Below are 18,425 nucleotides of genomic sequence, written 5' to 3'. Positions count from 1 at the left end.
ACATAAAAAGAAGCATGGCCAGCAGCCTGAGGCAGGTGATTCTTCACTTCTCCTCTGCTCTCATGAGATGCCACTTGCAGTACTTGCAAGAAAGACCTGGGCCTGTTAGAGCAGGTCCAGAGGAGGCTACAAAAATGATCAGAGATCTGAAACACCTCTCCTGTGAGGACAGGCTGAGAGAGTTGGGGTTGTTCAGCCTGGAGAAGAGAAGGCTCTAGGGAAACCTTTTTGCAGCCTTTCAGTATATAAAGAAAGAGTCTTGTCCTGTAGTGGTAAGGGTCAACAGTTTTAAACTGAAAGAAGGTAGATTTAGATTGGATAAAAGGCAAAAAAAAATGCAATTAGGGTGATCAGATAGCAGAACAGCTTGCCCAGAGAAGTTGTGGATGCCTCACCATCACACGTGTTTAAAGTCAGGTTGGACAGGGCTTTGAGCAACTGAGCCAGTGAATTATGTCCCAGCCCATGGCAGGGTGTTCGACTAGATGATTTTTAAACGTCCCTTTCAACCCAAATCATTCTATGATTCTATGATTCAGTGCATGGTTTGGAGAAGAGTGTGTGGTATTCCTTGACCATTTCTCTAAAATGTGTTGCGCATGTTCAATATGGTAGCACCATCATTCTACAGTTTTGCTCAGCTGTTTTGTCCCCAGTCAGATTTCTGCCATGACGATAGGTATGACTCTTAATTTAGGCCAAGACAGAATTAATAATCCCTTTGATAAGGAGGCTACACCAGGCATGCCATGCTTTGATACTGAGGTGATGTGCATGACAAAAATAATCATACAGGTACCTTTTCCCTCTCAAAGCAGCAGTGAACATTTTTTTTTTTTTATTTTTGGTGAGTTATAACATGCACAACAAGGGTTTTCGAGGTGATAGAAAACATCTTTTGCAGAACAATTCTGCTATCCACCACTGTATTGAAAGCTTCAAGATTTGCTTTTGTATGAGTCTGTTTATGTCTTATTCACCTAAACCTTTCTTTCACTTAGAAGGATTCTCAAGTGAAAATAAAAATTAATGAGTATCCTAAACTTCTTGCAAACCATTTCTGATGCTTTTGCTTTACCTTTTCCGTGGTACCGTCCATCAAAAGCTAATCTCTCAGGAAATTCAGGCTGTGCATTTCACTTTCTTCCTTCACGTGGCCCTTGAGAGAGCATGAGAGAATTTTCTAATACAATGAAGTATTTTCTAGTACAGGATGATAAAAACCAGTCTTTTCTATTTTCTCACTGTGATGCAACAGGAAAGCAGAAGAACAGATTCCTTGCAAAACATAAAAGCCATTTTAAAGAATTACTGAGCTGCTCATTGCATTAAATTTGACATGAGGACCCATGATCTGTATTGCATGAGTCTCATGAAGATACCATGGAAATCAAATTGATTCAAGTAGCTCTTGTCATATTAAGTTTTAGCACATGTGCTGTAGGTCCATGATGTTGGAACATCCAAAAGGTCCTGAGGCTTTTGTTAGGCTTGGATAATCATCAAAAGGCTTGGAAGCTTTTTTGAGCTAAATGAGCTATTTTTATCCGTGAAATCAGGCTGGAAATCTCCCAAAAAAATGGCTCCTGGGGAAGATTATTGTTATTTCAATCATCTGGCTAAAGAAAGAGCCTATTGTCATGTACGATTATTGGCCTAATCCTGCAAACCATGCATAGTGCTTCCAAACATGAAGTCAGAAAAGGTAAGCACAATAATATCTATTTATATTTCAGGAATGATTTCTAACTTAGCAATAGAGTGAAAAGAATGGCAGTGAGAAAAGCTATGCTATATATACCACACTTTGCACACTTTGCGTACTTCTGGTTCCTATTTGTTTGAATTAGAAGTAAACAGAGCAGGACCTTGCTGGGAAGGGACTTTTTTTTTTTTTTTTCCCCACTGTTAGTGTACAGTAACTGTGACTTGATTGTTGAGTGTGGGTCTAGTATTTTTGATTATACTGCAAAACCCCATAATATTCTTTATCAACTTTTGACTTATTTGGCACGGAAAGCTGGAGGGAGGTAGTCAGCTTAATAGTGATGAAAACTTCATCAGTAAATGGGAATACTTTTAGAGTTAGTCATTTAGTGCACAAACTGATTCCTACTCATTGAGTGCACATGCATGTTATGTATTTTGTATTCTGCGAACTCCTTTGCAACATGTGGTATATGGTACAATCAATATGATTTTTATAGCTTTGATATGCTAGAATTACTGCTTTTAGCATTTTTGATGACTCACACTGTCACTCGTGAATTAATAAGTGATCTGAACTCTTCTGTGTAATGAACCCTATCATTTATTAAAAAGAGAAAAATGTTCCCATAATTAGTGTGGTGACTTGTGACAGGAAAAGTGAGGTTTTGAGAGACTACTACTATTAAATATTGTTAGTAAATACTATTAATTTTTATGCTTGGTGAAGCACTTTCTGGTATCAGACTGGATAAATTGTAAAGAAGTGTTTGTTCTAGAAGTGTTCTTGAAAAAATTTTGGCTAGTGGCTATGCCATCATTTTTTTATGGTTGTGAAATACAGGAATTCCTGGCAAAGGGCTCTGTCCACGACATGTCCTCAGGACTTTTAGTGGGGATCAGTGTCAATAGTAAAGAGGAAAGGAACGTTCATCCATCTATACATCAGTACTTCTTGAGCCAGAGACCAAGTGTTTCTGTGACCCTGAAAGTCTTTCTTTCTTTAACCTCCTTTCACTTATTATAGTTTGTTACCCCTCACACTGTGCACCAAGGAAGAACAATAAGATTATGTGGACTGGCCAATATTGATATAAAATGTTACCACTCAATGAAAGAACTTCAGAACTCCTCCATGAGGAAAAAACCAAAAAGTTATTATATATTGTAATTCAATAAGAAGGCAGTATGCCATGAAAACTTATTCTTCCCCCCAAAACCCAGAATATTATCATGAGAATCTAGTGCTTCTTAGATGATTAATAGAGCATAAACATGTTGATATGAAAGAGAATTAGTGACAATGTAAGCAGCAGGATTTGGTTTTTCTCCAGTGCACAATACAATTACAGATTGAAAGGTGGGCCCTGCATTTTCCTTTAAAATGTTATTGTATTGTCTTTGAGTTCCATGGAATCTGTCTGTGGGACCGTTAAAAAAAAAAAACAAACAAAAAACAGAGAAAATGGGAGAAGTCTCTGAACCTATTTTTCTTTTTTCACTGAAGATAAGGGCAGTTTGTACTGCTTTCACCTGTATGAAAAAAGATACAGGTTAGAGGATATTAGGCACCATTACTCATCTGTTTTCATTTCCTCCTCATACTTGAGTATATGAAAGAAAATGAAAAATCACTATGAGGAAATGTACATTTTAAAAAATGTTCAATTATAAGGTGTATATATAAATATAGCCTTAGAATCCCAATGATAGTAGATATTGTTGAAATGTTATCTGATAGTCTTTGAGTTGTTTGGGTAAAAAATTTGGACCACCATAGCTGACATTCCTACCGTTTACCAAGACTGATGTTTATTTGAATTTAACTTCGTTCCTAAAGATGGATAGCAGCACAAGAACTTCAAAAAGATACAATTATGTTTTAAAACTAGTCTTAAACCTCCTTTTAACACTTCATATAAACCTATGGATAGTCAGTCTTAAGTTTCAATTGAATTGAACATTGAGGCTCAGCTGCAGTCTTCAAGATTTGCGAAAGTCATCTTGCAGGCACAATTCATTAAGAGCTTGAGGTAGAAATAGTTGTATGTGTGAATAGATTTACAGATCAGTAAACCCAGTAATTTCAGTAGGAATATGTATACCTATGACGTTATTCCCATGCAAGATTGTAGTATTTGATTTCTATAGTGAATGGATATATACATAAGTATGATTACTGACTTTACATGTCTGACATAATTTATTGTTTGTATACATTTCATTTATAATAAGAAGACTCAGTTTAAAATATAGCCCTCAGAGAATTTATGTTGTTCAGAAATTGAAGTTAGATGGTATTTGTGATTTCTACACTGTATCCCTTGTTATTAGAATAGTGGATTGCCTTTGAAATAATACTGTGAAGGTAAACTGTATTGTACAGATGAGTTATAGTCTCTTTTCCCGCCCCCTGCCCACTAGAAGTTAAACTTTTGGAGACTTTTTGTAGAATCTCAAAAAAAAAAAAAAAAGATAGTAGAGAAATTATCACATTACTAGTTAAGCACCTGGTTCCAAATGACATATACTGCATATACTGTTAGTAAAATCTTCCTTTCTTTGCTTTAAAATCATCCTGAAAAAAATTTCTGCTTGCTTCAATGGTTGGATATAGGCGTAGAGTCTAGGCACAAATCTTGAACAGAAAGTTAGATTTTTATTTTGCGTATCTCTATTGCTCTGTTGCGTTCAGTAGTAAATGCTCCCAGTGGTGAGTTGCTTTGGGCTTCATACCATTTAGATTTGGTGTCACAAGGTCTTATCTTAAATTTACTGCCATCTATGGAAGCTTGGATATAATTTTCAAAGGGAACAGAAACTGGGCCTCTATTTCAACCACATGGATATTTCTGTTCCTATCACTAAGCAATTTGAAATGAACAGAAGTAAGGAAAACAGCAGAGATTTAAATATGGCAGATTTGGGTGTTGAATAAATAATTAGAAAGCGAACCATTTCAAATGCTGGAAACCTGAAGTAGCCAGAAGTTAATATATTTGGAATAAAACTCTAATTGATGTATGTTCTTTTAATTTAGAAAGAAAATGCTTGTACTTAATTCAGTTTGGTGTAAAATAAGACGCTGGCTATATAACTATTTTTATTGGATGGAATACAATAGTTGGTCAGGTCTTATGACTATGTATTAATTAATGAAATATTAGTGAGATAAGAGTGTATTGCTCCTATTAGCAACTGAAAAAAAGAGAATTGCCAACTGGCCTACATTTTGGCTTGAACAATCAAAGTCCAAAGACATTGTCTGTGGCAGGACACTTGACAATGAAGGTGTAGCTTTGAATGTGCTCATGGAGTTCGGTGTCTTTCTGTCTGTGACAGCTGTGATGGCTCAGAATATTAACCAGATAACTTTTAAACACCCTTTCAGCTAAACAGTTGCAAACCCGATAGCTTTTCAGTTCTTCAGACTTTTTTTGGTCATTCTCTCTCATCTTTCTCTATGAAATTAACAACTCATAGTTATACTAAACCAGGCTACAATAAAGCCAGTGCATGCAAGTTTTAAACAATTGTTGTAGCACTGTAATTTTTAAGCATTTAATAAAAGTCATTGTTTTAAATCTAGTCATGTAAGTGTGAAATTATGAATGTCTGCCCTATTAATCAAGTTGCTTTTGAATTCTAAAGAGATTCTGAGGTAGGAGTTTACTCAGTGAGACATAATCATTTTTCCAGCTCAATATAGAGTAGTCCCATTATTCATGTTTTCTTTTGAATAAGAACTCACACTGTAATTCTAAGCACTTGTGATAATTATAAAGGATATTTTTTCTTTTTTTTTTCCCTTTAAAATGCTTTTTTCCCCCCTTTGGCATTATAAGAAAAAAACAGAATATTCTGATCAGATTAAATTCTAGTCTAGGCATTTGCATGTGCCTGGCAAATTTTACCCATTTTCTTCCTTGACTGTAGTGTTGTACAGTGCTGTTAAACCACTGTTGCATATGGCCCAAGTTTTGTGCATTTCAGTGCTTGCGAAAGATGTCAGTTATGACTGTCAAGAAGGAATTTCTTTGCTGTACAGCTGATTTTATATATATTAAGAATGGACTCAGTATATACTTAACCAGAAAAAGTCTGAGGCAATCGATAATTGAACATATGAAGACATGAAAAGCCCATCATATATACACATATTATTAGATATGTAAGTAGCATTATATCCTTATAGAAATGGCTAAAATGAGACCTTTCTAGCAGTTCATATTATCTAATCTATGTAAATACCTGTTCTGACTACGTTTATTCTGTTACGGTAGCGAGAGGCTTAAGTCCTCAAACCCATCTTCTCTGGTATTTCACTCTTCTTCCAGGATAGCCCAACACTGAACCAATGCAGCAGACTTGTCTAGTGGAAAACCAAACCCATGAGGGTCTGATTTGAATTGAAGCTCCTTTCTGCTGAAGCTGTGTGATGAAGCCAAGGCTGAGTTTATTTAGGGCTTACAAAGACAGTGTATAGTTATGGTCAATGGCTGCAGGTGCCATTTGACTTCTTTCTTGCTGTGTGACTGTAAGCCAGATTTTTTCAAAAGTAGTAAATTGTTTTGGTCTCTCCAGTTTTTTGATATTTAAGCACAGTGTTTCAAAATCAGTGCCCTCAAAAATTTGAGTGTGACTAAACCCAAAGTGAATAGAGACACTTCAGCTCAGCTAGCGCCTTTTTTATAGCTAGAAAGTTTTCTGAGCATCTGTAACTACCACATCACTTGTGAGGAATTTGAAGGGTAGATGGATATGATATGTATGCCCAGAATTGCCTGTTGGAATCTACTGAAAACTATTGGTTCCTTTGCCTTCAGTTACCTCAAATGTAATCAACCTTTCTTTGGAAATGCTCCTTCTCCAAATAGTCAGTAGAGAGGTAGATATACTTGGATCTCTGTCCTTAAAGTTCCAGATGTGTCTTCTCTCTCCATGGATTGCGTGGAGAATTAATAGCCAGGATGGATTTCTTACCTTTCTCTTCCCTACACAGACAGTTTTTGTCCAGAGTAAAAGCATCAATCCAAGTAGATTTGATTTCAGACCACACTTTTCGCTTAGGGTAGTTAATTGTAATATGTGATGGACGTCCCTCCCTTTTCTTTCTTTTTTGAAGGGTGTGTAAAGAACAATGGAAGTAAGATATCCTGCCAGCAGATCCAAAAAGAGAAGCTACTGCTAATGGTATAAATTACACCAGCTGTTTTTCATTCACTGACACCACTTAGTGTTATGCACTTTTGGATTTAATAATATTTTTATTTATAACTGCATGATCTGGTTATCACTGAAAGGCTACTAGGTGAGGAGATCAGACAAAAAAGTGTATTCTTGTCATACTAGTAATTTATAACATTTCAAAACACTGAGATAAATGGTGCTAATAGTTGCAGCCAGAATTCACACAAACATGCCTGAAAGTTACTGATGATCCTGGTACTGTACAGTGTGACTTTTCATAGAGTTTGCAATGAAAAGTGGCAAAGCAACAAGAACACCATGACACGTTATTTCAGTAAGCAACTAAGATTAACAATTGCTATCGTGGATTAGGCGGCACTTCAGAAGCTTGAGATAGTTGTCAATTTTGTGAGAGTCTCGGCGGAGGCAATGCAGCAGGTTGTAAAAGGCAAAGAGTCTGGAGTCCTCATCAGGGAGTTGCAGGGATGGAAGGCCTTCCCACCGAGAGTAAACTTCATTTCCAATCTCACCAGTATGAACCTAAAGACACAAAATGATATTGTAGTAAGTGATAGTTAATCAGTCTGGATATAGAACAGAGCATTTAAAATACTGGCCTCAAGGAATGTTGGTTCCTAGTGCATGGCTTGTAAAGTGTTTCCTGTTATGGTTCTCACTATTCTGTATAATGCTCTACATCTTCATGCAGATTTTTAATTAGTTTGTCAGATTTTTCAGTTTATTTCCCTAAAATATCTAAAAGCCTAACTGTGTTAGTAGTGTTTTAAAAGAACTAGTGTGTTAACCAATGTCCAGTGGAATCTGACTTTGCAGGGAAATCAAACCTTCCTTCATGCACACTCATCTTCACACTCATCAGTGACATCTCTTTTAGGTTCCTTCCACCTTGAAATCTTTGTTAACACTTGTTCCTAGAACTTCTTTTTGTGTATCTCAAGCTTTGTCTTGGCCCATCTTTTAGGTGATCTCTCTGATAAAGGCAGCTTCAGGAACCTGTTACCAGACGAATCTGTCAGCAGTACATCTTCAGATGTACTGTACCTCAGACTCCACTGAAAAAAAAAAAGCTGAATGATGTAGTGACTTCTAATTTTAGAAAGCTATGTGTAGGAACTCATGTACTGACTTAGTATCTGAAGTGAGGATTGGTTTGGGTCTCATTGTTTGAAAAAGATAATTATTTTTATCATATCACAGAAATCTACCTTGCATAGTAGGAAGGAAATCTGTGCTTGTTGGTCCTTGTGCACCCTCCTTCCTACCAGCTGTACTTTGTGAAAGCTCATAGGAGAGTATTTGTGGAGCCGCTATCAGTTTAAGCAACAGGCAAAAAAAAAGATAGACCTACTGCCACTCAGAAATGTGGTTTGACACTAATGAATTTGCCAGTCTTATCTTCAACCTCCTTCTGTAAATAATGTGAATGAGAAGGTGATGACAGGGTAACTGTAGCAGCACCTGACTTCTACTGTTATCTTGGATCCACGCCTGCACCCTTTTTACACGTGGATATAGGCTAGAGATGTGTTTGATTACACTGATAAATGCATTTGTGGCCTGGATGGGCTGTTTCTGAGTAAAGAGACACCTAACTGAAAGAGAGACCCTGAGTGATCCGGTGGAAAGTGGTGTATGCGGTGATGGTGGCACTCTTAATGCTCTTCAGCTGTTCAGAGCCTAAGCAAAAGCCAGTAAAGTCAGAACCTCTTGTTAACATCTAGCTCACTGACAGAATGATATATTCAGGGGCTAACAGAGGCCCTTTAAAAATAAACAAGCTAGAGCTGATTTTATTCAGGAAAGCTTTCAATCAATTACTGGTAACAAGGGGTATTCAAGTATGGGTTTTGTCAGACAACAGCTTTGTTGTCTAACCGTAGAGAGAACCAAGTCAGAGCCAGAGTTCAGAGGAACCAGTATGGTGCGAGAAATGAAAGATACCATGATTATTTTGCTGTATGCCACATCTTAGCAATAGCTCTGAAAACTATACACACCACCTATATGTATACAGATATGTGTATAAATATGCTAAAACATAGATATAAATATGTGTGGGTGAAAAAACACAGACACATCCTTAAAAAATAAAGACTGGAAATTCAAAATACTAAAAGACAGAATGACGATTACCAGTCCTGATGATTACGCTTTCCCTTGAAGCAGGACTGGGAGTATACTGGATTATGCTATGCCAGTCACATCGCTCTCTGTAGAAATTGCAAGACAGCAGAAGAAAAGAAAGCTGAAAGGAGAAAGCTGGAAAGTTCTCAGATTCAGCCCTTTTTTTCCTTCACATTTACAGTTCCCTGTTTCAGTGAGGGAGGGCCTATGACTGTGTGTGTTTTCCTGACAGCAACAGGCTGGAAGGATGTTACGGACCTAATACTTACCCGCCCAACTATTCTTTCCATTCCTTCTAGAAGCCGCTTGTTTTGTTCTTCAATCTCTACAGCCTTCCAGAGGATCGTGTCTGGAGCTTCTTTGATTCTTTGTACTTCAGAGGCCAGATGGATCAGGGGATCGTTCCAGGAGCGCAGCACTCCCAGTACTAAATTCAGTAGGTCTTCATGCTGCTCACCCACAGGAAAGGTAGTTAAAATAGGAAGGCTAAATGCTGGCAGCATTAGGAGGCATTTAGAGCAATGTACTCAGACACAGTGATTTGGAAACTTATTCAAGGACCTTCCACTGAATGTGCCCTATATGCCTGTCTTAGATGCCTCTATGCAATTTTATTTTTGAAGTTTGTGGCTGTTGTCACCATGTTTTACAATATTAGCACAAGCAGTGCTAAAAAATATAATCAAACCCTCTCCATGTTAAAGACAAGCAAACACAACTGCATTTCATCTCTGTGAAAAAAAACACAGGACTCCTTATCTTTTTTTTTTTTTAATGAACATTTCGAAATACTTTCTTTTTTTTTAAATTATTTTAGTACTAAATTGAAGATGCACATTACACTAAACCACTAAAAAGCTTTTATTGCCTCTACATAACCCATCTGTCCTCCCCTTTGAACAGTGGTACTTCCAGCAGTAGCTCTCTGGTTTCAAAAATTGTCCTTCATTGTGGTCAATAAAAATTCATAAAGCTTATAGTTATGGTAGTATTCAACCATTTCTTCTTCACTAGATGCACTGGATCTGAACACAACCAGACTTGTTGTGTATCCAGGGCTGTGAATTCTATTGCTCCCAATAGAATTTCTGAGTGACATACTGAGAAGATGGCCATGCTGGCATTGCAAGGATATCACCATCATGAAACTGATAAAGATTTCTCCCTGGCACACCCCCACTCATATACCTGTGTTTATTTTTTTCTCCTTAATATTTTCAAATTGTATATGTGAGCATAGGCTGAACAAGACTATCTTCATCTTTCCTTAAGTTTATAATTATTAAATTGACATGTGTAGCATGTTAATCTTTACGAGCATTTTGCACTAGAGATTTTGTATATGGATGTTGTTGTGACCACTTTTGCCTACTGGTAACAGAAAAAAATATCTATTTGGCATTTGTTTAGTGAAGTCAAATTTTTCAATTAGTGGAAAAATATTTACCTCTGCCTAGATACAGTATTCACTATTTAGTCTATGCACTTTTATGTTTGTTAATATAATAATAGTCTGTAAGGTGTCTGAAGATAACGTTCAAAAGTTGTAGTGTTCTCAGTGCTGTAAAAGAATGGTAACTGGCATTGCTCCATGAGGTTATATTGTAATTGGAAATAAGATGCAACGACTGAATGTAACATACAGGAAAAGGAAGGGAAGATGAAAGCTCCTGGTACTTACATATTCTGTATAGTCTGTAACTTAATATTAGCAAATGTTATAAAAACTTTTGTTGGCTTTTTGGTGCTTTCCTCTTCCTGTCTTTTTATTTCGGTTAAACTGTTTTCCCTCCCTCTCTGTCTGCTGCCTCTCTATTGCTTAAACTTCCCTCTTCCTCCTCTCTCTCTCACGCTGAATGACATTAGAAATGGGACTTACATGAATCTGCTGAGCTTGCTCCTTATCTTCAGGAGTGGTTAAGGAGGAAGTGTGGCAGCCATTAACAGCTTTTGTAATAAAACCCCGGCCCTGAGCATAGCGTTCATCCTGCAGATCAGCAAGGACAGGCATTATTGAAACAGATAAGTAAGAAGAGCTTCAGTTCAAACACTATCAACTAATTGTTGTTCCATTGCATTTATCACTGCATTTATGCTGTAAAGGTCAAAAGTTTCTTGTGAGTCTTTAGGGTGAAACTGGCACCCAGCAAACACAAACCTGTTTCACAGATAAAGAATGATGGAAAAATGGTGTCTTTTAACAGAAATATTTGGTATGTTAGCAATGGTCAGCAGTATACACAGATTTGGTCACCTTTGTGACTAATCACTGTCTGTGCAGCAGTCATATTTGTTTACTTATTAAAGAATTTCATATGTTAACATATGTTTGTGCTTAAAAAAGTATTAAATTGAATTTTTATATTTTCTCACTCTCAGGAAAAGGCAGAGTACTTACAAATTCATTGAATATTTCTGAAGAGAGGAAGTGGATGTAGTGTGAAAGTTTAACTGCTCGATCAAAAAGTTCTTCAAGGGAAACTTGGCAATTGGCAGATCCATTGGGGCAGACTGGCAAGGACGTCACTCCTTCTTTTGTCAGGAGCATGTTGGACACCAGAAGGACAACCAATAACAAACCTGTTCAGGTTTGAAACAAACCAAAATGGAATCAAACGGATTTGTATGTGCCTTTAGAAGTAGCTGTCAGAGCCAGATGCTGGGTGATTTTGGCTGTGGGGTCACATGGCTCAGAGCACCCCCTGTACTGACTGCTGAAAATCAATGGAGGAGGGAAGCACTGTAGTTCTGTTATCCTTTCTCCTCTTTCTCATCCTGACTGTATAGCAGAGTCCGCTACAGAGTTTGAGGAGACAAAGTAACGCGCATTGAAGTGTATTCTGTATTCCAAAATCTCTTACTATTGTGCCTGACTTTATTACACAGTGATAAATCAAATAAAAAATCAAACTTCCTCACATATACATGCATAATTATATTTGCACAGATATGTAAGTTTGGAAAATGGATCTTTTTTTCCCCCCTCCTCCTCCCATAGGTCCTTTTCTTCTTTGCAAACATTTGGAGTTTGAATTAATTTTGTGGGAGGGTGGTTAGGTCACTCTCTTAAGATTTTGATTGTCCTGGGAATTCCTTCAGAAGATTTCCAGCAGCTGTGCTGCTTTGCTGTTTAGAGTTTAACACTAAATTGTCTACTGCTAAGAAATCAGAGAGAACTATTTTATTTTCTCCTGAGCTTCTGAAACTGATCTAGAGGACTTTTTGTTATCTAAACTATAAAATCTCGTCTGTCTAAAACTTTTAATATTAACTTAACGGAGTCAAATTTTCTATTCAGTGAAATATATGCACAGAAAAACAATGGAAAAAATTAAAAGCAAATATTTGGTAAATGAACATACTTATTCAACGAACACTCTTCTGTACTCTGAGAGTTTTAGTTCTGGAAATTTGCCTTCTACCCTTATTGGTTCACTAGACTTATTTTAAATGCTAAATTAAAGTGTACTCCATAAATTAGCAGAGCTTTCCCTAATGTTATAATGTGAAAAGTTTATTTCTAGCTCTAAATTCAGTAAAAGAGTATTTACACAATATTGAAGTAAACCTTTCTCCTCTCCCATGAACAAGGCACCTACCACATACCGCAGTTGGGAAAGTACCCCAGGGAATAATTCTATGAATAAGAAAAACTGAGAATTGTTGGCTTAGAAAGTTGAAGATGGTTTTGAAAACATTCACTTTAGAATTACTACATTGCTTCTAGATTGTGGATAATAACTTCTAGTCATTGCCTTCTGAGTGGTGTAGCAAAGCAGTCTGGATTCAGTCTTTCGTGTGCATGTGTCACATCACTCAAGCCAATTTGCTGTGACACTGCCCAATGCAAAGGTAGTCTTAGGAGAAAAAAGACCGAGGAAAAAGGGATCAAGCCATCTTCTAATTCCAAACTTTGAACACCAAACATTTGAGGTGAAGGCAGGTTTCACCATTACTGGAAGACTAAGTGGCAGGAAGACCTCAGTTTCTAGAGCTGTTGCATTTCAATTATTTCCTAATTCAATACAAATTTAAAGAAATACTAAAGTTATCATCAGGTGAATGACAAAAGTCTTACCTTTCAGCGAAGCCCCCTTGTTACTCATGGTAAGGATCCTGTATGATGACTTGCTTAACCAGAAAGAAGTCTAATACTTGCACTCGTTCTCCGCACACACAGTGATTTTATATACACCATACAGGGTCCATTTTGCATACATTCAGAAGGTCGTGGAGTTTACCTCGATAATTACAAACATCAAATCGCCTTTCTTCCACATTCATATTCAGTGTTTTTTTAATTTTTATTTTTAACTGTGAGAGGAAATTTCATTAAGAAGTTCAGCTGTGGGATCTTAAGTATATTTGGATAAAAAGGGTGCCAAAATTTTCTCTGAATGAGGTGCAAATGTTATTTATCCTAGAAAGCTCCAGTTGTCACTTCTGAGGCAGGTATTCTCAATGTCTCTAGCCTGCTGTTCCCCCTCCCTACAATTATCTTTTCACCATTTCCTTTTTCTTCAACCATCCAAGATTGCTAATGTTAAAATTCTGGCTATTTGTGAGAGGGAAACAATATTTTACAATGTCCACAGTGAGAAAACCAGCATAAATTGTACTGAAATTTATCCATAGAAAGGGAATGGAGGCTCCTGGAAAGACAGGTCACTATCTGTAAAATTACAGATGTGACATTCTGGGTATATAACTCCATAGAGTTAAAAAAATATTACACAGCACAAATCCTTAGATTTACACAGGTATTACACAGCACAGGTCCTTAGTCTGAGAGATGTTTAGAGAAATGGGGGCAGTTCTTATATTAAAAATGTAATAATTTGCAAAAATCAAAGACGAAGAAGTTATATGTTTACTGTTTAATCACAAATGTTTTATGAATAAAGCAACATTATGGAAAAAAAAAAATCTAAAAAAAATACTGGAAAACTCTCTGCGTAAAAGATGTGCATTTCCACCACATGCAAAACATCTGCTGTCGTAATCAGTGGCATTTGTTTCCAGATCTGATGCATCTGTGGTAATCTACAAACTAGCCCCAGCAGGTTGGCCCTGTTTTCTGGTTGTGTGAGGCTCCTCTGTATGAATATGTTCGCGTATGTTTATTCTTTCATCTGTTTCTCAGGTCTATTTACCCATGGAAAGACTTTCCAAATTAGATTATTATAATGAATATGATATACAGTATTAATGAATTTTCTTGCCTCTAGACAACTTATTCTGTAGTTGTGGAACTACATAACTATGGAGATGATTCTTGAAGTAATGATATACAAGGGAGAAGAAAGGTAGAATATTTAGGAGATAAACCATGGAAGGCATCCCTTGGGAAGCAGTAAAAGGAGATGCTTCAGCAATAAACCAGAACTGGTAGCAAGTGGTCTGCATCTGCTAAGTTCTAGGATGGTTGCTAGAAGTTTGTTCTGCTTAGAGTCTGGGTCTTCTCTGGAAATTGGGGCCCCAATGAGTAAAGGAAGCAGTTGTTGCCTGAAGCAGGGAAAAGTGGCAATACGATGAAGGCAATAAAATTAGAATAGGGCCACAGGCAAAACTGTAGAATAGAAGGTAGAAAAACAAGTGTCTTCTAAACCACAGCCATATGGCTTATGATCTTGATTCAATTCAGCTTCATTTGAAAATCTTCCCTGATAAGATTACAGGTGAGCTTGAAAAATCCTGGTATCTTATAACATCAGAAGAGCCCTGTGAACAAAAGGAATGAACACTTCTCAACCCACCATTTACTCTTTCATTTACTAGTCGCTTTTCTTGGCATTTTGAGGGGTTGATAGTGACGCCAAATTAAGGCATACAGTTAATTAATATTAGGGACTAGATAACAAAGGAAGAGGTTCACAAAGGCAATAGGTGAACTGCCTAGGCTCCCTTTACCATTATTGGAGGCAAGCTCCTCTCAGGCCTGACAGCATCAGCTAAAGTCAGGATCCTCATATAACTTACCTTTGAGAAGAGCTTATCTGTTGCTCTGTAAGGGTAGATAAGCATCTTAAATGCAGATCACAGGAAAGAATTGATTTATTTGGAGCTATTGCATGGTGTTTTCATTAAAGCACTCTACCACAAAATATTTTTCTTTCCTCTTGCACCTTTCATGCTGAAATCCTCAGCTACTTTCAAACATAAATGAATAAAAATTGTCAGCAATTAAGAATCATAGGCAGAAGGAAAGAAGAAACACTCTGTAAAACAGATAAATATAAAGGTGAAGTTATTTTATCAGGTGTGAGAACTGATGTAAAGGTTAAGACGTTTATTTGTGGCTGCACAGGAAGTCCTCAGTAAAAAACCCATAATTTCAGGATTCCCAGACCTGCATTTTAAGTGACGATCATAATTTCTTACTAGTACCCAAAAGGAAGCAAAGGTGAGAGAGGGGAAAGGAGAGGAAAAGTTACAATAACCAGAAGTAAATAGGTCTCAATATAAGTTTTTTTTCATAAATTAGGAATTTGGTTCTATTTAAAAGCTGGAAAAAAAAAAAAACAAACTTAAAAAGAGATGAAAATACTCCCCTGCCTTTTGAAAATGGTCTGGGTTTATATCCTTCAAAGAAGTAATATGAAACTTGGCATCCCATCTTCTCTGATTGTTTCCTGAACCTTGGTAAAAGAAGCTGATCCTGGCCCCTGGTAACCTCCTAATTCTGACAGTAGCTCAGCACAGCACTGTAAATAGCTGGAGAGTCATCAGTACTAGGGGAAAGCTCCTGGAACAACCTGAGGAGCTCAAAAGCACATCTCTGATTAGTGGTATGTTTCTGTCTCCCTTTATCTTTCACTTTTGCCTTAGGAATTTAATTAAATTATTATTATTATTATTTTTTAAATTACCACCTTCCTTTTATCTTCAAGAACGTTTCTGGAAGTAAAAGTAGTAGATTATTACCACCCAGTGTAAACAATGTGCCAACAGAAGGAATGACTATGTGCAGGCTTTGTTATATAACTTTTAGCTCATTACTCATGCTTCATAGGCATTACATGTGATGTGTCAATATTACAGATAACAGCATTTGTTGCTCATTTCTCAATAATCTTATATTTCCACCTTGTATCAAGTTGCAGACCATGAGTTAGACTGTCACATTTTGATTAAAAGCTATTGTTCAGTACTGGAAGATTGAATATTCCTATTCTGTTTTGTTTTATTTAAAGTTTTGAGATGTGCAAAAAGTTGAGTCTAATTGATAGCTACCACAAAGGAATAAACAGTCTTTTCTAATAGAATAGTTCTTTGCTGAATAGTTTAAGGAGGTGAACTGAAGACTGGGTAATATAACTTAATTTTGTATTTTACTTACCTGGAAGTGTCTGTATTTAATAACAGAAAGTTAGTTAATGCAGAAGTTTGAAATGCCAGATTTTTGGCTATGTTTTTAAAAGACGATCCCCAAGTTACATATGCAGATGACTTAGCATCTAAAACTGAATGTTCATAAAGATATTCCTGTATGTGGTGATTGTCTAACTCTACTGATACACAATAAAATGAACAGTTTTATGTTTTCCTATTTTGCATATGTAAGTCATAGTCATAGTACTAAAAATATAGTTGCTCTTGTATTCCTTTTATAGAATAGTTTACAAAGTTATCCAGTCAACTTCATTTAATAGTTAGCTTTGGAAATATATAAAACTATTTGATCCGGATCAAAAACAAATCCTCAGAGCACTTTAACTTTTCAAACATGTGGAAAATACATTTTGAGGAGGAACATAAACAGAGTATTTTTTTCAATCTAGATAGTTTCAAATGTCTTTTCTGATTACTCCTTATAATATCCATGAAACTTTTGTGCAAAGTTCAAGTGATTATTTTAGGATTATGTAAATCAAGGTCTCTTCCTCTCCATCTTCTTCATATAGGGAACAGGAGAATTTAAGGAGGATTCTCTCCAAATGTGTGTCTCAGCAAAATTGAGATTGAGTGCTTTCATAGTGTGATCTTTGCACAAAGGCTGGTAAAAAATAGATAAGAACATAAGGGAAAATGATTCCACATGGAGAAAAAGAAAGGTGGAAGTCTTTGCAAGATTTTCAGTTTAAGTACCAGTGTGGTTTCATACAATTTCAGAAGTAGACATAAAAATAAAATGGCAGAACATGTTTCAAAAATCATTTATCAACATTGCCACTATGATGACATATGCCCAAGTGCACCATGAAATATTAAGTGCAAATCCCAAGTAGAATTCCAGCTAATGAGAGAGAAAAAAAACAGGAGAATTGGCAAAGAATGGAGTAAAAGCTAGCTAGTATATATTGGTCCTGATACTTGAAGTTGTTTGAAGCCTGTGGCTCTGTGTTCACTAATTCTGTGTCTGTGTATTATCAAATAACCTGGCAGTATAAATTTGACCTGGATCACACATAACTGCATTATGGTACTTCAGCTGAATTATCGAGAGACCACGTTATGGTACTTATCCTAACTTGAGACTTGATACCAGATATATCTGACTGGTGGAGGTCAGATGATAATAATCTGACATCTGCTAGGACGAAGATATCCTACAAAACTTTTTGTATAAATGTGAAGTAACAGAGGGAGCCTGTGCTGGTTCAACATTTCATGTTACATGGCTGCAATATTGTTTATTCTCAACCTTAAATCCAATTTTCATTTTTCAGAGCTTGAAAACTAATGATTTTAAAAATAAAGACAAATAAGAGGAATCTCCACCCTCAAAAAACCCCCCATTTAGAATAGATGCCTGGGAGTATTACCACGTGGTTGAGGATTTGAGGAGTGATGACAGCTTCTTCTGTTTGTCCAGTCTGAGCCTTATTCTAATTCTGGGATGGTGGAATTACACACTGGGCCATAGTTGGCCTGATTTCCAAAGCTGTAAATTACAGTCCAGTCCAAATGGGGAAGTATTACAAGCATATAAGTATTTGGACACTTTGACCTATAAGATACAGTTACTGCTATAAAAACGTTGAAATGCTCTGTCTGAGCTACAGGAAGAAGTATGCTTGAACTTCAAAACTCATATTGGCTTATTGAACATCGTAACTCCCAAGGCTGAAGTGATTTTAAAAGTTTGTATGTTTTTTTGCTTATTTTCCCATACATTTGCTTTTATCTCTCATTTCTTTCCCTTGATCATGTTCTGCTACAATCAGTAAGTTATTCTCCATAAAAATCTGATTTCAGCTGATCGTTCTTCAGGATGAAGTAGAATGAGTTTCAAGAATTTACTTAGGGTAAGCATGCCACAGTGGAACTTACTAGTGGAATGGGCAATTATTGGTACTGTTTTGAATATTATATTTGTGTAACATACTTTTAATAAAAGGTAATAAACAGTAAAATTGTCATCAGAAGGCTGCAATTTTCCT

At 36.5% G+C, this 18,425-nt stretch overlaps 1 protein-coding gene across 1 annotated transcript; it reads right to left on the bottom strand.

Annotated features, from left to right (window-relative positions):
* Positions 1 to 6,944: 6,944 nt before the first annotated feature.
* PRL (prolactin) lies at positions 6,945 to 13,450 on the bottom strand. Its single transcript, XM_005506024.2, has 5 exons — positions 13,121 to 13,450; positions 11,441 to 11,622; positions 10,922 to 11,029; positions 9,312 to 9,491; positions 6,945 to 7,437 (listed from the first exon to the last, which is right to left on the bottom strand). The coding sequence occupies exons 1-5, from the start codon at positions 13,146 to 13,148 to the stop codon at positions 7,246 to 7,248; spliced, it is 690 nt and encodes a 229-aa protein (XP_005506081.1). The 5' UTR covers positions 13,149 to 13,450; the 3' UTR covers positions 6,945 to 7,245.
* Positions 13,451 to 18,425: the final 4,975 nt, after the last annotated feature.

This window comes from Columba livia, chromosome 2 (genome assembly GCF_036013475.1).
Source record: "Columba livia isolate bColLiv1 breed racing homer chromosome 2, bColLiv1.pat.W.v2, whole genome shotgun sequence".
NCBI lineage: Eukaryota > Metazoa > Chordata > Aves > Columbiformes > Columbidae > Columba > Columba livia.
This window is presented reverse-complemented; position numbering and strand designations above follow the sequence as displayed.